The 22050-nt window shown below is 33.3% G+C and overlaps 2 protein-coding genes and 1 long non-coding RNA gene across 4 annotated transcripts; 1 reads left to right on the forward strand and 2 right to left on the reverse strand.

Annotated features, from left to right (window-relative positions):
* Positions 1–292: 292 nt before the first annotated feature.
* Positions 293–21216, reverse strand: LOC148312503 (embryonic polarity protein dorsal-like). Of its 2 annotated transcripts, XM_088277170.1 has the most exons (12): positions 20942–21216; positions 20701–20787; positions 12956–13027; positions 11532–11769; positions 10368–10520; positions 10101–10279; positions 9066–9298; positions 7331–7492; positions 6740–6818; positions 5089–5172; positions 1751–1831; positions 293–1347 (listed from the first exon to the last, which is right to left on the reverse strand). In XM_088277170.1, the coding sequence occupies exons 2-12, from the start codon at positions 20723–20725 to the stop codon at positions 851–853; spliced, it is 1803 nt and encodes a 600-aa protein (XP_088133296.1). In that variant the 5' UTR covers positions 20726–20787; positions 20942–21216; the 3' UTR covers positions 293–850. The 2 variants fall into 2 exon arrangements, with proteins under 2 accessions (XP_088133296.1, XP_088133297.1); XM_088277171.1 differs by lacking the exon at positions 20701–20787.
* Positions 5195–6733, reverse strand: LOC148312504 (embryonic polarity protein dorsal-like). Its single transcript, XM_088277174.1, has one exon. The coding sequence runs from the start codon at positions 6450–6452 to the stop codon at positions 5343–5345; it is 1110 nt and encodes a 369-aa protein (XP_088133300.1). The 5' UTR covers positions 6453–6733; the 3' UTR covers positions 5195–5342.
* On the forward strand, positions 20671–21038 carry LOC148312505 (uncharacterized). The gene is made up of 2 exons (XR_015839224.1): positions 20671–20805; positions 20902–21038. It is a non-coding gene; the product is annotated as an uncharacterized LOC148312505 (long non-coding RNA).
* Positions 21217–22050: the final 834 nt, after the last annotated feature.

The following is a 22050-nucleotide window of genomic DNA, read 5'->3' on the forward strand; positions in this document are numbered from 1 at the left end:
GGCCAAGGGAAATATAGTGCTCCATTTAGTGAAAAATGTTCCAAATACTGACATCTTTTGTCTTACCATTTTAAGGTTCATTACGTTAATTATCAATTTTTCCGTTCAGATGGTGACTATTTTTTAAAATGTATGGTGACACTCGGTGTTTGAAAATGGTGCGGAATGCATTGAAACTCGTGTCACAATGGATTTGAAGAAATAGTAGTATGTATATACCAAGTAAAACTTAAATTAAAATGAATAGATACCACAAAGTGACTGCCGAATCAATAAATGAAATTACATATACTTTATTAATTTTATAATATTTAATTTATTTTGCTTTTTGTCCTCTGCATAGTGTAATGAATGATAAACGAGTGGGTATTTTTTTAAAGCAAAAATTGTCATCTCTCAGTGTATTCTTCCGAATATTAAAATAAAAACATGATTCTGCATGTTTCAATATTGACACTCAAAAACACTTGACTTTTGCTGGTAAAACACGCAAAAAAATAGTTTGAATTTTGTATGGCTGGAATCGGGAGCACAGAAACGTGAGACTTGTTAGCACAGTTGTGGTAGTTATCATAAAATAATAATTTGAATGATTCTTGCAGATTTTTTTAGAGCGGTACTATGCCTACAAACAATGTTAACAATAACAATATAAGAATGTGCAATTATAAACAAATAAACATAACAAAAACCACCTGTAACATTTTAATTTTAACACGAAATCAATTTACGAATGAAAGTAATATCAATATTCTTATCACTGTTTTACTTAAAAAAATATTATTTACACAGTAAAATACATATACATATTATAAACATACACACACTTTAGTTTTGAAGACACTATAGTTCAATTTTGGCGACCGTATTGATCCACATGTACGTTTCCATTGGTGAGTTCGTTGTATGCATTTGTCGTAAGTCGATTGAAGCTGTTTGTCATGTTCTCCTGGTCCATATTCATTATGTCCTGGTTGGTCTGGTCCGCCCCTTCCAGCAAGCAAGACAGCCCGGAAAGGTCTCCCGAGTTGAGCTGCGTGAACTGGTGGCTGTCCATGTCCAGCAGGCTGCTGAGGGTCGGGTGCTCGGGGGGCAGCTGGGTGGGCAGCTGCGCGGCTAGGGGGGGCAACTGAGCGGCCAGGGGGGGCAGCTGCACGGGCTGGGGGGGCAGCTGCACGGGCAGGGCCAGTCGGGGGGGCGGCGCCCACCCGGACGGGCCGGCCATCGCGTAGTCCAGCGGGGGAGAAGGGGTGGGAAGATGTTGCGGGGAAGGGCTGTTCTGAATAGTGCGGTAAGGTTCCCCAAACTTGACCACACCTTGGTTTGCGTATGGTGATGGAGTTTGATCTGAAATATGGAATCAAATATGAAAATGAGTGCATGCAAACATTCTGATCAAATATGAAATAACTAAAATACACACAATTCTCTTACAAAAAATTACACAGAAATAATTAAGTATACAGTAAAAGCACATTAATTTTAGCAACTGGAATTTGAATATCGGGATAGTTCTAAAAATCTTTGAAGTTCGAAATTTGAAAAAGTAGTAAAAGAGAAAAAAAAAACATTTTTTTTAAATGATGGAAACAACACCGTTTATGAAAAGCGAGTGATTTTTCTCAATATAGAATAAAATTACTAATACAAAGTTAATTTTTTGTTGTTGATATTTGGTCTTTTCTATTTCGAATCAATGAGCTTTTAGCTGCAAAACGATAAGTACAAATAATACAATGAGTCATTTTACCTCTGGGTTCCATTTTTATAGTTCTCTCAGGTGACATTCCATACACATTGTATAGTGGTGCCTGCGCCAATGGGTCAGAGCCTAAAAATATCAAGTCGCAATTGTAATATTCAGTTACCAAATATAAATAGAATAGTTGACATTTTGAAAATGTAAACATAATACTTGAAATATTTTTTTATATTTGAATGTAAAGTATAGAATTTTGTCAATTTCCTTAGTGTAAACTTGTGTATGTGTTAAATAAGACAAATTGATTATTTTATAAAGTCTTAAGGTGGAGACTGACCGGAGCATTTTGTCATAACGTTACGTCGTAACATCGCTCGCGGCGAGCATCTTGAGCATCCAAACTATGGATGGAGCGCTCGGCTCGCTGTACTGACTATACGAATGCTCGCATCGTAACGTGTTACGTTACGACGAAATGCTCCGGTCAGTCTCCACCATTATGTTTACAGTTTTCAAAATCTGTTATTTTTAATTTTCAGACTAAGCAGTGTAAAACAACTACATTCAGGCAATAAAAACATGTCGAAATAAAATATTACAAATTAAAAACAATTAATCTGGATAATTTTAAACTCCTAGGTTTTTTTTTTTTTTTTTTTATCTTATATTTTAAATATTTTTAGATTTTAAATTTTGATGAAAGCACTATCCTATTATAGGAAGAAACAAAAAGATTTCTCACTAATATATTGAAAACAAATATGAGTTATTTGTTTAGTTGCGAGATCATGTATGTAATTTAATTTTTTTCTAGTTGCAACTTTTTCTGTTACAGAAAGATAATTTATTAAATTTATTGATTCCATTTATCCTTACAATATAACAACTAAATTTAATTAGGATGTTCAATATTACCCTGATTTACAGGGCAGTTTTGAATACTCACTAATTTCAGAATTTATTGTTAGGAAAACTAGATTTCATAAAATTTAAGTATTTGAAATTTTTTATTTGTAAATTATTTTATTGTTACATAAAAAAATGCTTTACTTAACATTTTTTTCTACTTCTGAGTATCTTTTTGGTTTCATTTTGTATTGCATTGCTTGATCGACTAGGTTAGTCCTGCTTCAAAGACAAAATTTTGATTTTTAATGCAAGTAAACATTTTATAAGAAATACTATGAAATAAATAGAGAAATTACTATAGAAAGAGATAAATTAAAGAATTTAATTTTTACTTTCATAATAAAAACAAATGCAATTACAAAAATGTTAAAAATTACTCAGACTATTTAGATACACAATAATAGATCAAAGCATACAAAATAGTAGTACAAACTCAAACAAATGTATGTTTACAAAGGTGTTAATTGAATGGGTTCACACAGAAGTCCGTAATAAAAGTAATGATCTGAAGATAGTGATTTTTGTTTGTATTTAACATAAATATATGTTTTTATTTAAATAGAATAAGTTGATAAAAAAATTATATCTATAATAATGCCGCCTGCATCGCTTTTATTCTCTTATATGGCTGCAAGACATGGCACCTTACAAGGGCCCGAAGCAACCATATACTCAGCTTTGAGAATAGGTGCCTGCGAAGAATTTTAAGCGTGCGGTAGTTTGACTTCGTGAGGAACAAGCAAATACATACAGGGTAGGACGCAGCAGTTCATGGTCACAACTGACGCCAAGAAAAGGCGATTTAGTTGGCTAGGGCATGTAATTTGCACGCCTCCTGAGAACCTTAATCAAGCGTGCCTCTTTTACAAGGCATCAGGTTTCCGCCTGGGCAAAAGCATGAGGACAAAGGAGTAAAAAATTTTGGGAAACAGCGCTTTAAAACAACAAAACAAAATACTATAAAATAATTAATAAAAGAAATGAGTTAGGTACAAATTGTTAGTTTTTTTAGTGAATTATTATGGAAAGAAATTAAGACTAGTGGTACTTTATTACTACTGTAAAAAAATATCTACACTACAAACTCAAAACATGCCACAACATCCAAACCGTGCTTCAAAATATAGAATCTCATACCTTGATTTATAACAATAATTGACCGTCACTGTTTCTGTAAATGTTGATAGGAAGCAAAGGAAAAAAATTCATTTCCATATTCATATATTTATTTCACTCAAACTATATTATCTAAATGTTGTTGTACCTACATATTAGAATAATTATTTTATTTTCTTCCAACAACATCCTTACAGACAGAATGATAAACTATCAAATATCCACAAACAATATATTTTTTTAAATATGTAATAAAAGTAACAATGACTAGTTACTATCTGACTAGAGTAATAAATACATTTTTAAAATGTTCAGTATAAAACATAAAAATAATTGCCAGCTCCTAGATAAATAATAATTCACTAAGCAGAGCTGAAATCTAACAACTCAATCCAAACTTAACACTAACACAAACTCACCACTTGTATAAGGATCATTAAAAAGTTACAACCCCCGCCACTTTGGCCGATATGGACATATACAGTAAAAACACCAAAACATTTTTAGATTAGCTTATTTAGTTTCAGCATAACCTCCATAAAAGTCCTATACATACAGAATAATATAAAATGTTAAATTTCACTTTTGTATAAAAGATTACAGCGCAATTTATAAAAAACGGAGAGTGGCACTTTTAAATTGCCATATCAGACTTTAGTTGTGATGAAATTCAATTAAGTTATTATATACAACATGTAAATGAGTGTGATATGTTTATATGCTTTATAAGTACATGGTAAAATGCTGACAAACATTGATGAGCATAAATGCAGTAGACTCTCCAAGTGATGATGGTAAATCATTTTTCTGATTAATTCGAAGATATTGAAAAAATGTACAAAGATACCAATCTGTTACAAATAACAATCTATGATATTTTGTTTTTTTTTTAATATTTTTTTTTATTAAAAACAATTCGGATAATCCGATTCCTGATCCCAGTAAGTTGACAGAGAGTCTACTGTATATGAAAACCTTTATAATAAAAGAACACTAATACCATAATTTATTATTTTATACATATTAAGTACAAATATCTATAAATAGGACAATTTTCATAAGCCGAAAGTGTAATAAAAAACGATATAATAAGAAGTATGTTCATGTTACACACGTAACTTTTGAATATTTTTCTTTCTTAAGTTTTAAAAGTGCATGCAAATATAATGAAGTTAAAAAACCTGATTAATATAATATATAATTATGATTCAATAGCACCGGATATTCCCAGAAGGAAGAAGTAAATACGTAATGTGCAGATAAGAGAAATGCAATACAAGTAACATAATAACATAAGGTTGTGCCATCACCCAAGCATCCCCCCGAGATGAAAGGTAAAATACTGTGTTGGAAGAACTTACTAGCAATATCTTGCATCGGGGCCTGTAAATGTCTAAGGAGATGGGCATCTCCACTAAATTTCGGCCTTTTTCGATTCACAGGGTCTATAACATACATAAGTACTTTAGTAAAAACAAAATAAATATACATGCTTCAATACAACCTAGAATAGAAATAAATTAGTAAAAGTCAATATTATCTTATGGCCATAATTATTGTTCTTAAAGAAAATTGCTTTAATGTTGCGTTAACGTATTTTGTTAATTAAATTGTACTAATTTTTAGTTTCTTGATTGGATGGAGCCATGAGCGGAAATTTCCCGCCGTCAACCGGGGAATAGTAACAACTGAGTTCGTCAAACTCGGATACGGTGGCATGCGGAGCTAATGCCATATACAGAGCATAATGCTCGGCATCCGTGAGGTCCAGGTTATCTTGGATCTTCCTCAGAGCGGAGGCATCGATAGCCAATACGTTCTCGGCAACGAGAATAGTTTCGCTGTCGGTAGGAGGAAAAGGGGCTCGATTACTGTTGCTCAGAGACACGGACGACTCGTTATTATCCCCGTGTAGGGAAATATGAGTGATACTGTCCGTGTAGCGGAGAGAAGTCCCCAGAGACAAGTTTCCGGAAGAGCCCTTAAGAGAAGTGTGGGAAACATCCTGCTTGAACTTGGAAGGCCGCTGCCCGGAAACACTGCTGGCGCTCCGGCCCACGGGCTTGCCGGACTTCCGATCCGCCGACTGGCGGGGGGGAGATTTTTCTTTAGACTTTCTGTTGAAGAATCGGGACAGAAACGATCGCTTTTTGGGTGGGACGGAAGGCAAGTTATCTGGCAAGCAGTCGGCAGACCGGGTGACGGTGATCTGCTGGGGACGTCCGAGCAGCTGTTGCGACACGGCCGGGGAATGAGTCAGGGGAATGGGTTGGCCGGGTTTGAGAACTTGTTCCGCTGAGCTCACCGACAGTGTTTGAGCTCGCGGACGAAGTACTTCCATAGAAGGGGTTTTGCGAATGCGTTTCGGAGGTAAAGGAGGAAGCTTTTCGTCGGTATCTCTTTTCAGAGGTGTCAAATCGATAATAGGACCTTTGTGAGTGATGACATCTTCGTACGATATATCGGGCTCAGTAATAGGTACGGGATTTTTGAACGCTAACTGGAGACTGCTATAAGTTTTTCTATCGTCAAAGTCATCAACATCCATACTCATGTCTTGCGAATTATAGCTCCCGATCGAGGCCATGTTATTTAATCTCGTTTGATTTTCGGAATATATTTCGTCCAGTTCAGCCACTTGGTCTAACAATTCGTTTAAGTTTTTATCCTGGTGTTCCGGCGAATTAGAACTGTTCGAGTCTATCCCGTTTTCCCGCAAAATCATTTGATCTTCAATTTTATTAACCTCGTCGCAAGGAGTAGTCAGATCGACTGTCACATCATTATTGGAATTGATTTCAGTTTCTACAGAAGAAGCTGTAGCGGGTGAGATGATAGGATCGGGATGGTCACTGTTATTGTTGCGGTCTATAGAAACACTATTAACTGTACTTTCAGAATCAAAGGAGTTTTGCGGGATTTGTTTGCGCTTATTCTGGATATCAGTAGCCAATATCTGGCTGAGTAGATTGAAATCCGTCTTGCGGCGTCGTGACAAAAGTCCAGTCCTACCTGAGTCCAAGGGAAGCAACTCAAAGGGCAGCGCTTCGCTGATGGCTCCGTCCGATGGTCTTCTGAGTTGAATGTAAACCTAGATAAATATTTCCACATTAAAATAATTCAGGGATAATTGCAACTTATGAAAATTAAGAATAAGTGTTTTTTTATAATCATTCTAGAAGTTACTGACTAAAAAACAGGATTTACATATTAATTTCCTAATCATATTCATTCTCAGCAGTCTGCTTATAGTTTGCAATTTATTTATATTTTAGATGATTTTTAATTCAAATTTCTTAACACTTTGTTTGCGGGAAACGCTTAAAAGCGTCTTTTACATATTGTTGGTAGAAAGCGGGAGACTTAAAAACGTTCTATTCTATTGCTTTTGGTAGAGCGCAAGAGACACGAAAAAACATTGTACAGATCGGAATTGGGTTTGCGGTTACTTGTGATGAGTATACTGAGGGTCGTGTGGCAGACTGAATACATATAATTAGGGTCGGGGTTGATGAAAAAACTGCCTGATATTTTTTTTAATAAATCCACATTAAATAATTCCATACAATTTTTTTTTAATATATATTTTATTTTAAAAGTTACCTTGACGGGTTGTTCTACATCTAAGGTTTTGTATCGCGGAGCTCGGAATGCGATAGCAACTTGTTTGTGAACATTGGCGTGCTGGAAGTCACCCCAACCTTCCCATACAACTTGACCATCACTTTCTTCGTAAAATCTGATACTTATATCTTCTTTGGCAACCTGGAAAAAATCCACAAAAACATGGTATCAATACGTTTCTAAAGGTATTTAAGTTAGAAAGTCAAGTTTGGACAATCTTAACACATTGTGTACGGTGTGCACATATTTGTGCGTTTCAGAAACCTTGTGTGGTGGCGGGGTGCACATTTTTGTGTATTTCGGCTACCTTCAATTTAGTATACAAAAAACACGTCATAAACTTCTAATCTCTTGGCCTTTTTGCTTTTGTTGTGTAGTGGATAGATGTCGTTGTAATATAAAAAATAATACTGATATTTACTGGTTCAAAACATAGCTAATGGTCGAAATCTGTTTTGAAGGAAATGTTACAAATTAACTTTAAACAATGGATACAGACGGTGCGTTTTTTTCTTTGTCCCAAAATGAAATAAAATACAAAGATCATTGTCCTTTACTTAAGTCGGCAGTTGGTACTTACAAAGCAATAAACGCGTGTGGGGAAAGCCCATAAATCATTTTTTATTTGCAGATTTTGAGTTTTCGGCTGTTGTTAAACTGTGTTGTTATTTTCTAATATTTTATTAGTGTTTTTAACATTTTTTTTACTTTTGTGATTTGTGGACTAACATGATTTTATTTTGAGACGTTAGAGACCATTTAACCGTTTTTGTATTGTTTTCAAGTTCAACCTCAGAGCATTCTTGTATTATAATAAAACAGCTGTCTAATGTCGCCCGCCTCAAGATACAGTTTTATCAAAACATTGCCGTAACTAATGTGTTAATAATGTAATGCGTTTAGACTGTAAATATAGACATATATGCAAATATATAAGTTTTATACATTTGAAGTTATAAATTGTATTTAAAGAAATATGGGCTTATTAGTTACACAATTAGGGATGTAAAGGACAGTAAGTAGAGGTAAAGGAGAATCAGGTATATTTCTAAAATGATTTCAACCATTTTATAATAGTGCTGAAATTTTTATTTTTCGAAAAAGTTTTTGAGGTGATATATTTTGTAAACGGTGTGGTATGCATAAATTATGGAGAACTCGGTGTATTTCCTAAATTAATAACCAACTATGTAGCTGATTATTGCGCCTCTTCTGTGTACAAAGAATAGAACCCCACATTCTGTCTTTGCATACATTTTTTTAATCTTCCACATTCACATTCCTCTTCATAGTATTCAATCATGCCAAGTCTTAATTGATATTTCTCGGCGTTTACTTCCAACAATTAGGTTATTATTATACAAACTGTTAATTAATATATTATCATATGTTCCATATGCCTTATATTTCTTGCCACATTCTTATGTTTCTGTATTTTACCATCTGAACATCTACCATACATTGAACTGAGATATCGCATTTTGACAGCATTCAGTATGTTTCTTACTTTTTTGTCAACTCCATGTGCCACTTCTAAACATATGTAGGGATGCGAAGCATAAAAACGAACAACTTGTTTAATTATCTATAAAATAAGACATACTACATGTAACAAATGGTAAAAAATACCTTTCCCGTAAGTAATCATCCGTACTTAATTATAATACTAATAAAAAATCTACACCTTTCAAAAATAACTAGGGACGGGAATCACCTTTTCGCAAAGTAAAATAATTTCCCTGCCTCCCGCCACAGGGGCGGAACAGTGACTCATTTTACAAATGACCAGATCACTCATGGCTTTCTTGTCGAATATGGTGTCGGAGACCACGGGTGCTAGCGGAAGAGTGAAGCGACCCGGTTCCTTCCCCTCCAGGAATACTTGGAAACAGAGACGGACCGCATTCAGATCTATGCTGGTGGGTTGCGCACGATGCGAAAATCCAGCTAAAAAATATTAAAACATCTTTATCCGGGTAACTTACTTACTTAGATATTTAATTTTGCAACTGCACTTCTTTTTGTTATGCAAATTATAGTGGAAATATTTATGTATTGCAAATTTTATATATTATTAATATTTTTTAAAAATCTAATAAAATTGTGAGTATTTATTGCTGCCCGGTATATCAGGGTGACATTGATCACTATTGTAAATCCTAATACAATTTTAATAATCTAGATCAGAGGTCAAACTTAAAAGGCACCAAGGGCTGCATAAGGTATTTTGGGATCGCCGGCGGGCCACATCAAAAAACTCAAAATTCTCATTTTCATTTTTATTGTTACTTTAAGTGAATAATTTACTTTCAAAGACAGTCACATGGGGTACAGTAGATCCAACTTAATGATTTTGTAAAAGAATATCTCATGTTCCCGTACAAAAAAAATGATTTCAATGAAGAATTAAAATAAATTAAAAATATAACCGCAGGTATCCGCAGGCTGCATAAAAAAGTCGAGTTTGACATGCCTGATCTAGATCATAATGTGAATCACTCAATTTTATTAATTTTGTTTATTGTCTGTCACAAACAAAACAATTAAGAAATCAAAAAATCTACACCATAATCATTTAATTGCACAATAAAGTGTTTTTAATAATAATCCAATCAAATTCCTCCTAAATTTCCCTGTGACTTTTCTACTCGTTTTGATAGCATTTACTTCCAATTGGTCATTGAATGATAATATACAATTCCATTTAATCATTGGTGAAGTGGCTGATGTAAAAAATGGCACAACTTACTTTTATATGGATCTACTCTTATTTCTTCGCGTACTCTGAGGGCCTCTTCAATATCCTTTTTCTTAACGCATTGAATTCCTAAATTGCTAAATGAAACGCACATACTGTCAGAATTGATTTCTACAGTACATACGCCTTTCTTACACCCATCTTTTCCGACTAAATTGTGAGGGTGAGGCCTGTGGAAAAAAGGAAATTGAATGAATTTGTTTTTTGTTGTTGTTTGCATGTCGTATTTGAATTTATTTCAGAAGGCAAGGGACCAACCTGTAGGGTGGATCTTTAGTGACACACGAAACTACCACTACGGCACGTCCTCGGTATCCGGCTATTTCTATAGTAGGGTATGTCTTGTTTTCTGGGGTACTGTGTACCCCGGGTATAGACCCCGCTGACCTCCCTTCGCATTCATATCTAAATCTGTAAATAAATAATACAAAACGTGAATAAACATCAAATAATACTTAACTGAGCTCAAACTTGTTCTAAAATACGTCGTACATAAAATTCTTCACAACATTTTGAGTGTGTCCAAATACTTACAAATCTGGATTATCTCCAATTATAGGAGTTATTTTTCATATTATTTTTTGACATCTCAACATAGATGAAAAATATGGGAGACTAGGCATTTACGGGGCTTACGACCGTCATAGGCTGGTTTAAGTGACCACTTACACACGTGTTACATTCATCAATGCTACCCATGATTGACAACTACACTACTAGAATTCTTGAAACTTCTAGATGTATTGATCAAACTCGAAACACAGTGTGCGAGAGTTACTAGAGACATCTATGGTGCGATGAGGAATGCTCTTATTAAGCAGAAACTCTTGCATTTGTATGTGAGGTCCGAATTCTGGATTATAATCACATATATGATAAACGCCAGAAAATATTATTTTCATTTTATTATTTTAGCTTATAATTTGACCATTTAATTTATTTACATTTTGAGTGTGTCCAAATACTTGTTCACAAATCTGGATTATCTCCAACTGGTCCATACCACCTAAAAGAACTCTACTTAATCTTTTTCACTATCCCTAGTTCAGCCTTACATTAATTTTTAATATCGTAGTCGTACAGGAGAAAGTGACCAACTAACAAAACGTAAAATGTTCATGAGGGCCATTTAAGTCACTTTTGCTTGGCAAGAAAATAAACATCAATGCAGTTAGTCATTTTTAACAAGTCGATATATTATACTTTCAAGTTTAAAATCGTTTCGGGATTTTTTCAGGGCAATATTAAACTAGTAAGATATCTAATAGTCAATAGTAACGTTTTTGTAAAAAATACACTTGGTCACTTTCTCCTGTATGACTACGATATCTTCGTTTTAAATTCTGTCATACAATGATTTAAGCACTAATGAATGTTAATTTTATAAGTGTGCGAGATTGTATTTAATTTGGCAGTAGGTACCTAAGTGCCTTGGAGGCAGGTTCTTCTATGATCTTGACATAGGCATTCCGTCTCCGGCCGTGGGGGGCAGCCGCCTGCGGGGGGTGCGCGTGGGACAGGGGAGGTTCCTGGGGGAGGTGCGAGGGGCCCGCCAGCTGCTGCGAGGGCCCCGCCAGGGGGCCGCCACCGCTGAACATTCCCCCCTCAGACCACTGTACTGGCGGTTCGTAATTTGGATCTGTTGTTTGGATGACTGCAACTAAAGGGTTCCCAATGTTAAACAGGTAAAAAAAGAATATAATAATACAATTCCACACAAATATATAAACATGTACATATATCGCTCACTCCTTTCAACAACGTCATATTTCAAAAATTGACAATTTTCAGTTGTACATGTTTTCAGAATGTCCATAAAATGTACTATATCCCAGCAAAAGCGGCATATTTTTGACTTAATATTTACCCGCTACAGGGCAGAAAGTGTTGTTTTTGCATTTTGAAGAAAAGGAATTGTTTAATTATTTTTTTAAATATACTAAATATTTTTCAAATGGAGAAAAAACTTTTAGGTTTTACCTAAAAAGATCTGTTGCACAGCAAAAAGTTCAATAAGTAGCTTGATATTTATTTTTAATACATTGTATTATATTTTTAAACTTTAAAAACGATCTCCTGAAAAATCGAGTTTTTTGATTTATGACGTTGTTGAAAGGAGTGAGCGATATGCACTCTCATCTCATCTCAAAACCAAGAGCTTTTTTTATTATTAAAAACTGAGATCATATCGTGGATATACTGGCAAAAAACGTTAACTCTAAAATCCCTGTTTGAATAATCCCTGTTATTTAAAGCGTTTAGCCTGAATAAAATACCCGCTATTAAACTTAAAGTTGAATTTACTTTTACAACCACATATACATGACATTTCAAACTACTTAGTGTATTTTCCCAGTTTATAGAACGTTGAAAACTTTATAATATGCATCATTAAGTCAAAATTGCATATATTTTTGAGTTAACGTTTTTTGCCAGTACACCCACTATTTTCAGTATAGTAAAGTAAAAAAAGAGTATAATTATTAAAAAAGAGTATTTTGTTGATTAGTGTAATAGATGTAATGTGGTCTAAAAAAACCACTCTCTTTATAAAAGATTTTTATTAACTGTAAAACATTTTTCACATGCTTGAAAATAAATATTGATGATAAGAAACGTTTAAAACATCTTTCCTAAAATTTCCAATATAATTCATAATTTGTTGACAATTTATTTGATTTTATATTATAATTTAATCGGATCAACTGGAAGGGTTGAGGGCTAAAAAAAGGGGTTCTACTGTACAAACATATGTTTACTGATTTTATATAAGTATAGGGAAAGTATAGCAGCCATTGTATTAGGAAAAAGGAAAGAGAAGTACAGAGTAAATGAAATGTACTCACGGACATCACTAATATTAATTTCGGATCTCTGACCGTTGTCCTCATTATCTACTTCACTCGACAGATCACCGTCTGAAAGGGAAATCAAATAAATTTTACTTTTCACAGAATGAGATTAGTCAATCAATTAGTAACCAATCAAAACAGAGTAATATTACAATAAAAGTTCACACAAAAAATGCAGTAAAAAAAAAACTTTTGTACAACATATTTATAAATTTTTTCTTTTCCCATGTGGAGCATATGGCCATCACAAGTCTTGCCCAGGTTACTCTGTCAAGTGTCATCTCCTTGGCTTCTTTCCGGATCAGTCCAGTATTCCACTTATGAATATGGTTGGTGAATGGTCATCGATAGTCTGGACGCCAGAATCCTCAGGGTGGGTAGAAAAGACATCAACAGAGACAGAAGGATCAATCATGTCCATCTTCTCCATTTTAGGACTTCCAATAAGAGGGGATGCTGTAATCTTCTCCTCACATCCTCATTCCTGACAAATTCATACCACCTTACACCCAATTTTTGCCTCAGGCACCTATTTCAAATCTTTAGAGTTTTTTGTTCCGAGTTTTGACGAGGAGCCATGACTCCCATCCGTAGAACATCACAGATAGGATGCAGGCATTAAAGAGACGGCACTTGGTGTTTGTCCAGTAAATATTAAAGAGATTGTACAAATATATTATTGAAAAACCATTCTAACATATTTTATAATAGCCATAAGGCCTTAATTGCAAAACTAAAAATTGTTCAGAAAACATTTTTGGTGTTGCTTGTTTTAGCAATTTGTAATGAGATTTTTGCCAAAATTAAATAAAATTACATTGACATACCATTAAAATGTATAAAAAAGCATCTAGGAAATAATTATCTAAAAAATATAAAATAATATCAAAATTACTGGACAGTAATTGAGTAAAACACTAAGATAAAATCAAAGTGATCATTTAATGTAGTTCTTGTTGCTTTAACTCTGGCCCTTTTTTAGCTTTTCAAAGGAAATGATTATTATTTCTGGCAGGAAGACTATGTTAGCTTAAAATGGCTATTGGCTCGAATTTCTATTGCCTCCATGGCGCAGTGGTTAGTGCATTTAGTTACTGTGCATGAGGAGCAAGTTTGATTCTCGTCAGTGTTTAAATATATAAGTGTTCACTCCAATAATCATTCGATCACTGTTAACACTGCATCAATTTGATGTAGTGCCATATGTATCACTGAGTGCAAATAATGGTTACAAGAAAAATTAATTTTGTTTAGTGATAAATAATTGTAGCAAAATAATATAAATTTCTACTGATCACCTACTATATGTATACTTATATAATAAAAAGAAAATTGTTACATTTCACATACCGTAGAACGGGGCTAGTTGAACTTTGATGTGTTACTTGAGCCCAGTACAAAAAAAAAATTAGATCTGTATTTGGTCTACAATAATAAACATATCGACATGATTCATTGTTTCCCTGACAGGTGACACTTATTGTCACGATACGTTCATTATTGTAGACCAAATACAGATTTAAAACTCTTTTTTGTACTGGGCTAAAGTAACACATCAAAGTTCAAGTAGCCCCGTTCTACGGTACTAGCTTTCTTCTGACCCTTATCCGCACTCAATGGTGTGGAGGGCACTGTATCATATTGACGCAGTATTATCTTACTCTCATTACTCACTAGAAGGCAAGGTGAATAGTCCAGCACTTCTTCTTTAGTCCACGCTTCACCTACTAGCAAACGCCTGACATTTTTTTTCACTAGTTATTTTACTAACAATATTCAAATTTTTCCACACAAATACGGGATTTAAACCTCCAAGGGATAGTTATCAAGTTTTTTATTGATGTCTTAACAGAAAGGAAAACGTTATTAAGATGGGAAAACTTTCTTCGTTGATATATCAAAAAAATGTAGATAACAGACTCTTGTAGGGATCAATTTAGTATTTATGTTCAAAAATTCGTTTTTAAAAATGGAATTTATTTTATATCCGGCAATATTAATTTAAAACAGACAACACATAAATTATTAGTGTTGCATAATCATGTTATGTATGATAAATTAAAACCATTTTATAAATAATACAAAGTTTTATTTTAACATAAATGCTTAAAAAATGGTATTAATAAATATAAAATTTTAAATCTATATTAATACATTGTTTACGGCGAGCACATATTTGTACATTTCAGAAACTTTACGTTGCGGCTGTGTGCACATTTCGCTCACTCCTTTCAAGAACGTCATAAATCAAAATTCGTCAATTTTCAGTTGAGCATGTTTTCGGAATGCCCAGAAAATGTACTATATCCCAGCAAAAGAAGCATATTTTTAACTTAATATTTACCCGCTACAGGGCAGAAAGTGTTGTTTTTGCATTTTGAAGAAAAGGCATTGTTTAATTATTTTTTTTTAAAAACTAAATATATTTCAAATGGAGAAAAAACCTTCAGGTTTTACTTAAAAAGATCTGATGCACAGTAAAAAGTTGCAGTAAGTGGCTTGATATTTATTTTTAACAAATTGTATTATATTTTTAAACTTTAAAAACGTTCTCCTGAAAAATCAAGTTTTTTGATTTATGACGTTCTTGAAAGGAGTGAGCGATATGTGTTGCTATAATACAAAAATATTATCTATTCTTTTCTGGTTTTAAAATGTGACTAAAAGTCATAGTTTTTTTGATGTAATCTTACATTTCAAGCTTCAAATTACATTTTTTTAACCCTGGAAACATACACGTAAAGAATGTAGTGACAACTAGCATGTATTTTAATTTTTTACCAATATTTTGTTCATATTCTGTGTAATTTTTCTAACCCTGGAAACATACATGTAAAGAATGTAGTGACAACTAGCATGTATTTTAATTTTTTACCAATATTTTGTTCATATTCTGTGTAATTTTTCTAACCCTGGAAACATACATGTAAAGAATGTAGTGACAACTAGCATGTATTTTAATTTTTTACCAATATTTTGTTCATATTCTGTGTAATTTTTCTAACCCTGGAAACATACATGTAAAGAATGTAGTGACAACTAGCATGTATTTTAATTTTTTACCAATATTTTGTTCATATTCTGTGTAATTTTTCTAACCCTTATCCGCACCCAATGGTGCATAGGGCACCGCATCATATTGACGCAGTATTATCTTAATTGCTACTTATATGATGGCAAGGTGATCACTCCTGCGCTTGAGGGATCAGTCCAGGGTAATATTAAATAAATATTAGAGTAAAATCAATAATATTTATTTTCACCCCACCCCTGGGAATCGAACCCGGGACCTCCAGCACTAAACATGCTAACTGTTACACCACGGAGGCGGGCATTTTGTATAAAGTTCCCAAAAAACATTATGCATTTATTTAAAAAAAAATGTTTTTAGTGAACATTTTTGGTAAAATGTGAGTTTTTCTTTTCATTGTACATTTTACGACTGTCCCATATTAAGGTACCTTGAAACAAGCCCCATGGTCTAGGGTCAACAAACTTTACCGTTACCAATGTGTTGATATTTACAGATTTATCAAATCCAAAATGGAAGAAATACTTCCGTTACAGCAGAGTAATTTCAGACTGGAACAACTTGCGAGGCTCAGTATTTAACTCAGCTCTAGTCAACCAGTTTCAAAAAAGCTTGGATGCTATCTCGAAGAAAGAACACCGCAGACAAAGTATAGTGTGCAAATGAATGAATGATTTAGCTGACTAACTGAACTAATTAACTACTTATCCCATTCACTGACTACACCGGGGCACTTTTAGAAAATTTGGGGGTGGTTGTACAAACTTGTGTTTATTTAGATTGGCAGTGACAGGGATATTGAAAGCTTTTAATTGTAAATTCACAGTAAAAACGGAATACAATTTTGTTTCACATTTTCTATAAATTTCGCAATTTCGTTCATAAAAAAATTGATTTGCAAAAGGTCTGTCAGGAAGCCTAGATGCTTCTGTATCAGATCTGGGAATGCGGTGGGACAGCTTTCAATGAGTCAAATGAAGGCACACTATACTTTTTCACCAGCCAAGGCAGCTTGCTTATGACCAAACAATAATACAATATTTATGGATTGACTTATTTAATTTCATATTTTCGATGAGTTTGTTGCGAGGTATTCTTATTTATGTATATGGTAAAAAACTCATTACGATTGTAATTATATTCCTTAAATTTTATAACTTTTTACAATGAGTCATGTATTTATTTCTTGTTAGCATACTAGGCTTGCAATATAATTTCTTGGGAAAGACACGCACACACACAAAAAGAGATGCAAATTCACAAAAAGCTAGTAGAATTATTTGTACAACTAATGTTTTCATATATCGCTCACTCCTTTCAAGAACGTCATAAATCAAAAAACTTGATTTCTCAGGAGAACGTTTTTAAAGTTTTAAAATATAATACAATATATCAAAAATAAATATCAATCCACGTATCGAACTTTTTACTGTGCAACAGATCTTTTTAGGTAAAACCTGAAGGTTTTTTCAACATTTGAAAAATATTTAGTATATTTACAAAAATAATTAAAAAATACCTTTTCTTCAAAATGCAAGAACAACACTTTCTGCCCTGTAGCGGGTAAATATTAAGTTAAAAATATGCCGCTTTTGCTGGGATATAGTACATTTTCTGGGCATTTCGAAAACATGCACAACTGAAAATTGACGATTTTTGATTTATGACGTTCTTGAAAGGAGTGAGCGATATATGTTAGAACTGTCTCGTTTGGAGGTGTGAATTATCTTCGGGGTTATTCTTCAGTTAGGTATGAGGTAATATGTTAAATAAAAATTCGTTTCCGTATAGTACATATTTACTTTCGATTTACTATGCTATGAGGAAGGCATCTTCATATAATCAGTGCCTACTACACAATAAATGAATATGATACGAGAGAGGTTCGACAATTACTTCGGAAAAATACAGCGCTTGAACTTTGGCAGCAAACGGAAGTTGACGTTTAGCGGTGCTATTGCAAGTGAAATAAATTGGTTTTAGCTATTATCTGCAATATGGCAACATTTTCTTTTTATTTAAATTTTATTATTTTTGTTTCCCTTAACCACGACAATAAAGCCATAGGGTGATAGATTATACAGTCTGTTAAGTTATTTTACCTCTAGTTTTTTTTTTTATAAATGATTTATTTTGCCAAATAAACAATTTTTAAGAATGTTCACAGTTATTCGGCTGTCCAAACTCAAAACACAGTAAGGGGCATTTTTTTGTAGTACGTTTTTTTTTGCATTTTTGGACTACAAAAAAATGTCCTTTACTGTGTTTTGAGTTTGGACAGCCGTATTTTACCTCTAGTTTATTTTATTTTTAAAAAAATATTATACTGCCAAATAAATTATAAAAAAAAACAAGAGGTAAAATAACTGTGAACAGAGTGTAAATATAGATATTTTTTTAGTTATAAACGCTAAAATGCGCAGCTGGGCTAAAACCACGCAAACATGACAGGCGACTGTGGGGAGTTTACAACTGCTACAGGACCGCGATTCTATGTGTATCTTCATAAGAGGTAAAAATAAGAGCGTTTTCTTTGATCAGTCGTTGATATGTTAATCACGAAAAATGATCAATTTTGCCGATTTGCATTGTGCATACTCGAAAAGTCATCTAAAAAAACTAACCTGTATTTTTTGACAACTTGATATTACCAAGGTCGATCTGTCATTGGGATACTTTATTTTTAAAGATAAATATTTGTGTTCTATTATTTACAAAAATACTTCAATTCTTTACTTTTTCCGAGTCTTAGCGGTTCATTACTAAAAATAGGTTTTAAATTGTGGTAGAGTGGGATCGAACCCAGAAACTCTGACTCGAGAGTCCGCGACACTACATTGCGTATTTGCGTTCATAATCTCTTTGTACTCTTATATATTACCCGCCTATAAGGCCCATGACTATCCAGAATTCAATGGTTCATTTTAAAAGATATACATTCTATATTGCTGTTATAAGATAAATTCTGCGGTAAAAAACTGCTCCTTTTACGATTTAATGAAGGAATTAATACACACGGAATCGTGGTCCATATTATATTTTTACTAAGCCCGCTCATAGATGTGTTCATGTAGACGCGCGTTTTCTAGTCCCGCGTATTGAAATAAAATTGTCATTGGTGTCCGCGTAAAACGCGCGTCTGTCGCGCAACAGTGCGTAAAGGGATGTATGTTATATGGGGTTATTGTAACTGTCTATTAATGCACTTCTTAATTTGTGTTTACCGATTAATTTTAACGTAACGAAAAACTAGAATAATCGTAACCTAATATAGTACGTCATTATGCCACTTTTCGTATGGAACAATTTTCCGTCTTATATTGGTCAAGAATTGAAAAAGGTAGATAAATAAAACGATGATAATAGATACTATTATCAAAGCAGTAATTAGTGTTAAAACGTATTATTTACGATATATCACGACCTTAATTTGTGACAGGTGACCATAAACAATTTATTAAATATTATTTTTTCGTACAGGTAGATACTACGTAAATATAAATTTCGCTAAATATAACGAACGAGGTTGCGTTCGTTTTCAGTTATTCGTCGCATAGGCCCTGAACGCCCGTAATGTACCAAATAATTTAGGTTTTAAAGGAATAAGGCTACAGGAGGTGATAATCCGTTAATTTTTGCTGTCGTATGTTCTTCCATTACAAAGCCAAACTTTTAACAAACTTTTAAAAATCGTCATATGTCAAATTATATTTTACATAAACGAATTTACCCAAATTTAAACAAATTGCCTCAATTTTGGCTTGTTGTAGCCCAAATCATAGCAGTTCGAGATAGATTGGAAGTTTTTTTCGTGTTAGGAATCTGTTTGTTTTATTGTTTTTTTAATGTAAAACTCTTATATATGTATAATAAACATATTTGCCGTATCAATTAAAGCCTTGCCATTATATATGCTCTTATGATATATATACTAAACACATATATTATAAATATTCAATACTATATTTAAGTTAGCAAATAAACCTTGTATCTTGTTTACAAAAATATGGATTAAATCTTAAAAACTCCGTTACAATCCGACTCTTTTTCTAAACTTAAACTAAGCAAATTATTGGTATTATTTACAGAGAACAAAATATTTAGCTTGCCATAGTCTAGTGGAAGTGCGAAATATTCGTACAAGAGATCGTTTGCTTTTTCTATATACGTATACAAATCTTACTCAAAATACACAATAAACACCAACATTTCTGGCATCAAATTAATAATTAATATAAAAGTCGACTATAAGTAATATCCGGAATATTTTTAAATTGCAACATTCGCGAAAATCTCAAAATAAAACTTCTATCATCTCATTTAGAAAAGTAATTAAAAAAGGTATGATTGTGTTTTGTGTATTATGAGTATTTCAAAAGAAAAAAAAAACTTATAATTGTATGCATCTATACATCTCCTTAATTTAAAATAAATACAAACATTATATTTATAACACAGAAATAGCGAGCATGCAATCCAACTAGAATCTGCTAGGAATATAAACATACTAAGAATGTGTGTTTACTACAAATTATTCAGAAATTATGATTGTGCTGGCTGATGTTAGACTATCGGTGATACATGCAGAAACCATAGTTTAAACTTAATATTATAATTTAAAGTAAAAACATGCCCGAAGTGTAGAACAAGCGCCACAACTTGTAAACTATCAAATGTCATGCAATGTTTTGAACTCTTGTTTACACACCTATACTACCGTTTTCCATTGCCATCTACTGGGTTTATATAGGAACAGTTGCGAGCCGATCCGACGTTCCGTTTATAGCCGAGAGTCCTTAACAAAAGTTTAAAAGTATGTATAATGTATTTTCGTACATTCGAAGAGAATGTAGATTAATTTACACATTTATGCACAAGTCTATAACATTTTCTTTAAAACTTCTTCTAGTAAGGACGACACACGAAATTGATGTAACTCAAACACATACCTCTATCAACATGATCCTATAATACAGTCGTAATTCACTCGTTCGAAGAAACAAGTTATCAAGGTCTTGCCTCAATCACTGCGCGCACGCTAGGCGGTCAGTTGTCGTGATTTGAATACACTCGTTTCGCAAACAATAAACTTTTATTTAACTTATTTATGTTTTTTAGGAAAGAAAAAAAATGACAATTGGAAAATCTCCGAAATTAATCTGCACGTCTCAAACCGGTGGAACGAAGGAGCGATGTGTACTCAATTATTTTAGGAACAGTGACCACAACTTTCGAGCGATATGATACTTGTACGTAAGTTTTACAGGCTGCCATTGGCTGAACTAGTCACGTGGGGTACGGTGACGTATCCGACACTACTGCGCATGCGGGAAGAACATGTCTCACTCTCTTTTATGTGTGGGTAGTGTTGATAATAATTTATCGGCGTTAGCTGGACGGTGGATTTTGACAAGTCCGATATTACCTATACTGGCAGTTTGCATACAACCTGAGCTGTAATTTAAAAAATGCATTAATGTTACTCTTTACTACCCTCTATAATTATTATTGAAATGTCTCTACTGTCATACTTATATGTTTGAGAAACTATTATCGAATATCGAAACCTTAAAAACAAATTAAGTACCTAACTACCTGTAATATACATATTTGTGTAGGTATTTATATTTTCTATAACATTGTACTAGGAAATAAACGTTTGCCAAGGTGACATTTTATCTTGCATTCCTAATCAGCGTGTACTGTTAATATGTATTTTTATGCCATAACGTGTACTAATTTTACAAGTAAAAACCTAATTATTTACCCATGATTCTATGTTAAATCGGTATTTAAAAAAATACATTTATGCGTGAGACTCGTTACAAGTGAAAATGTCAGTTTTAGAAACAGTTGATTTTATGCATTGATTTTTTGCAATTATTTTTATTATTTCAGGATAAGACAATGGTTACGTGGAATTTCATTGGAGAAAATCTCTCTTAATCAAATTAAATATTTGTTTTGACATTAATTTCCATTAATTCATACTTTAAGAAAGAAATGCCGCATGCGCGTAAACTGTCTATGCCGTTGCGACGGAGAGAGTAGAAACGAT

Source organism: Brachycentrus maculatus, unplaced genomic scaffold (genome assembly GCF_059751285.1).
Source record: "Brachycentrus maculatus isolate JH-2025_06_01 unplaced genomic scaffold, ASM5975128v1 h1tg000039l, whole genome shotgun sequence".
Classification (NCBI taxonomy): Eukaryota; Metazoa; Arthropoda; class Insecta; order Trichoptera; family Brachycentridae; genus Brachycentrus; species Brachycentrus maculatus.

What these genes read in the sequence shown, in the direction of transcription:
- LOC148312504 (XM_088277174.1), bottom strand. Translation starts at nt 6,452, where the DNA reads ATGATTTTGCGGGAAAACGGGATAGACTCGAACAGTTCTAATTCGCCG.
- LOC148312503 (XM_088277170.1), bottom strand. Translation starts at nt 20,725, where the DNA reads ATGGCAATGGAAAACGGTAGTATAG. An exon ending in CCTGCCTCCAAGGCACTTAG is followed by an intron (nt 10,521 to 11,531) that starts GTACCTACTGCC and finishes ATTTATTTACAG; the next exon opens with ATTTAGATATGAATGCGAAG. An exon ending in TTATTTTACTTTGCGAAAAG is followed by an intron (nt 7,493 to 9,065) that starts GTGATTCCCGTC and finishes GATTTTTTCCAG; the next exon opens with GTTGCCAAAGAAGATATAAG.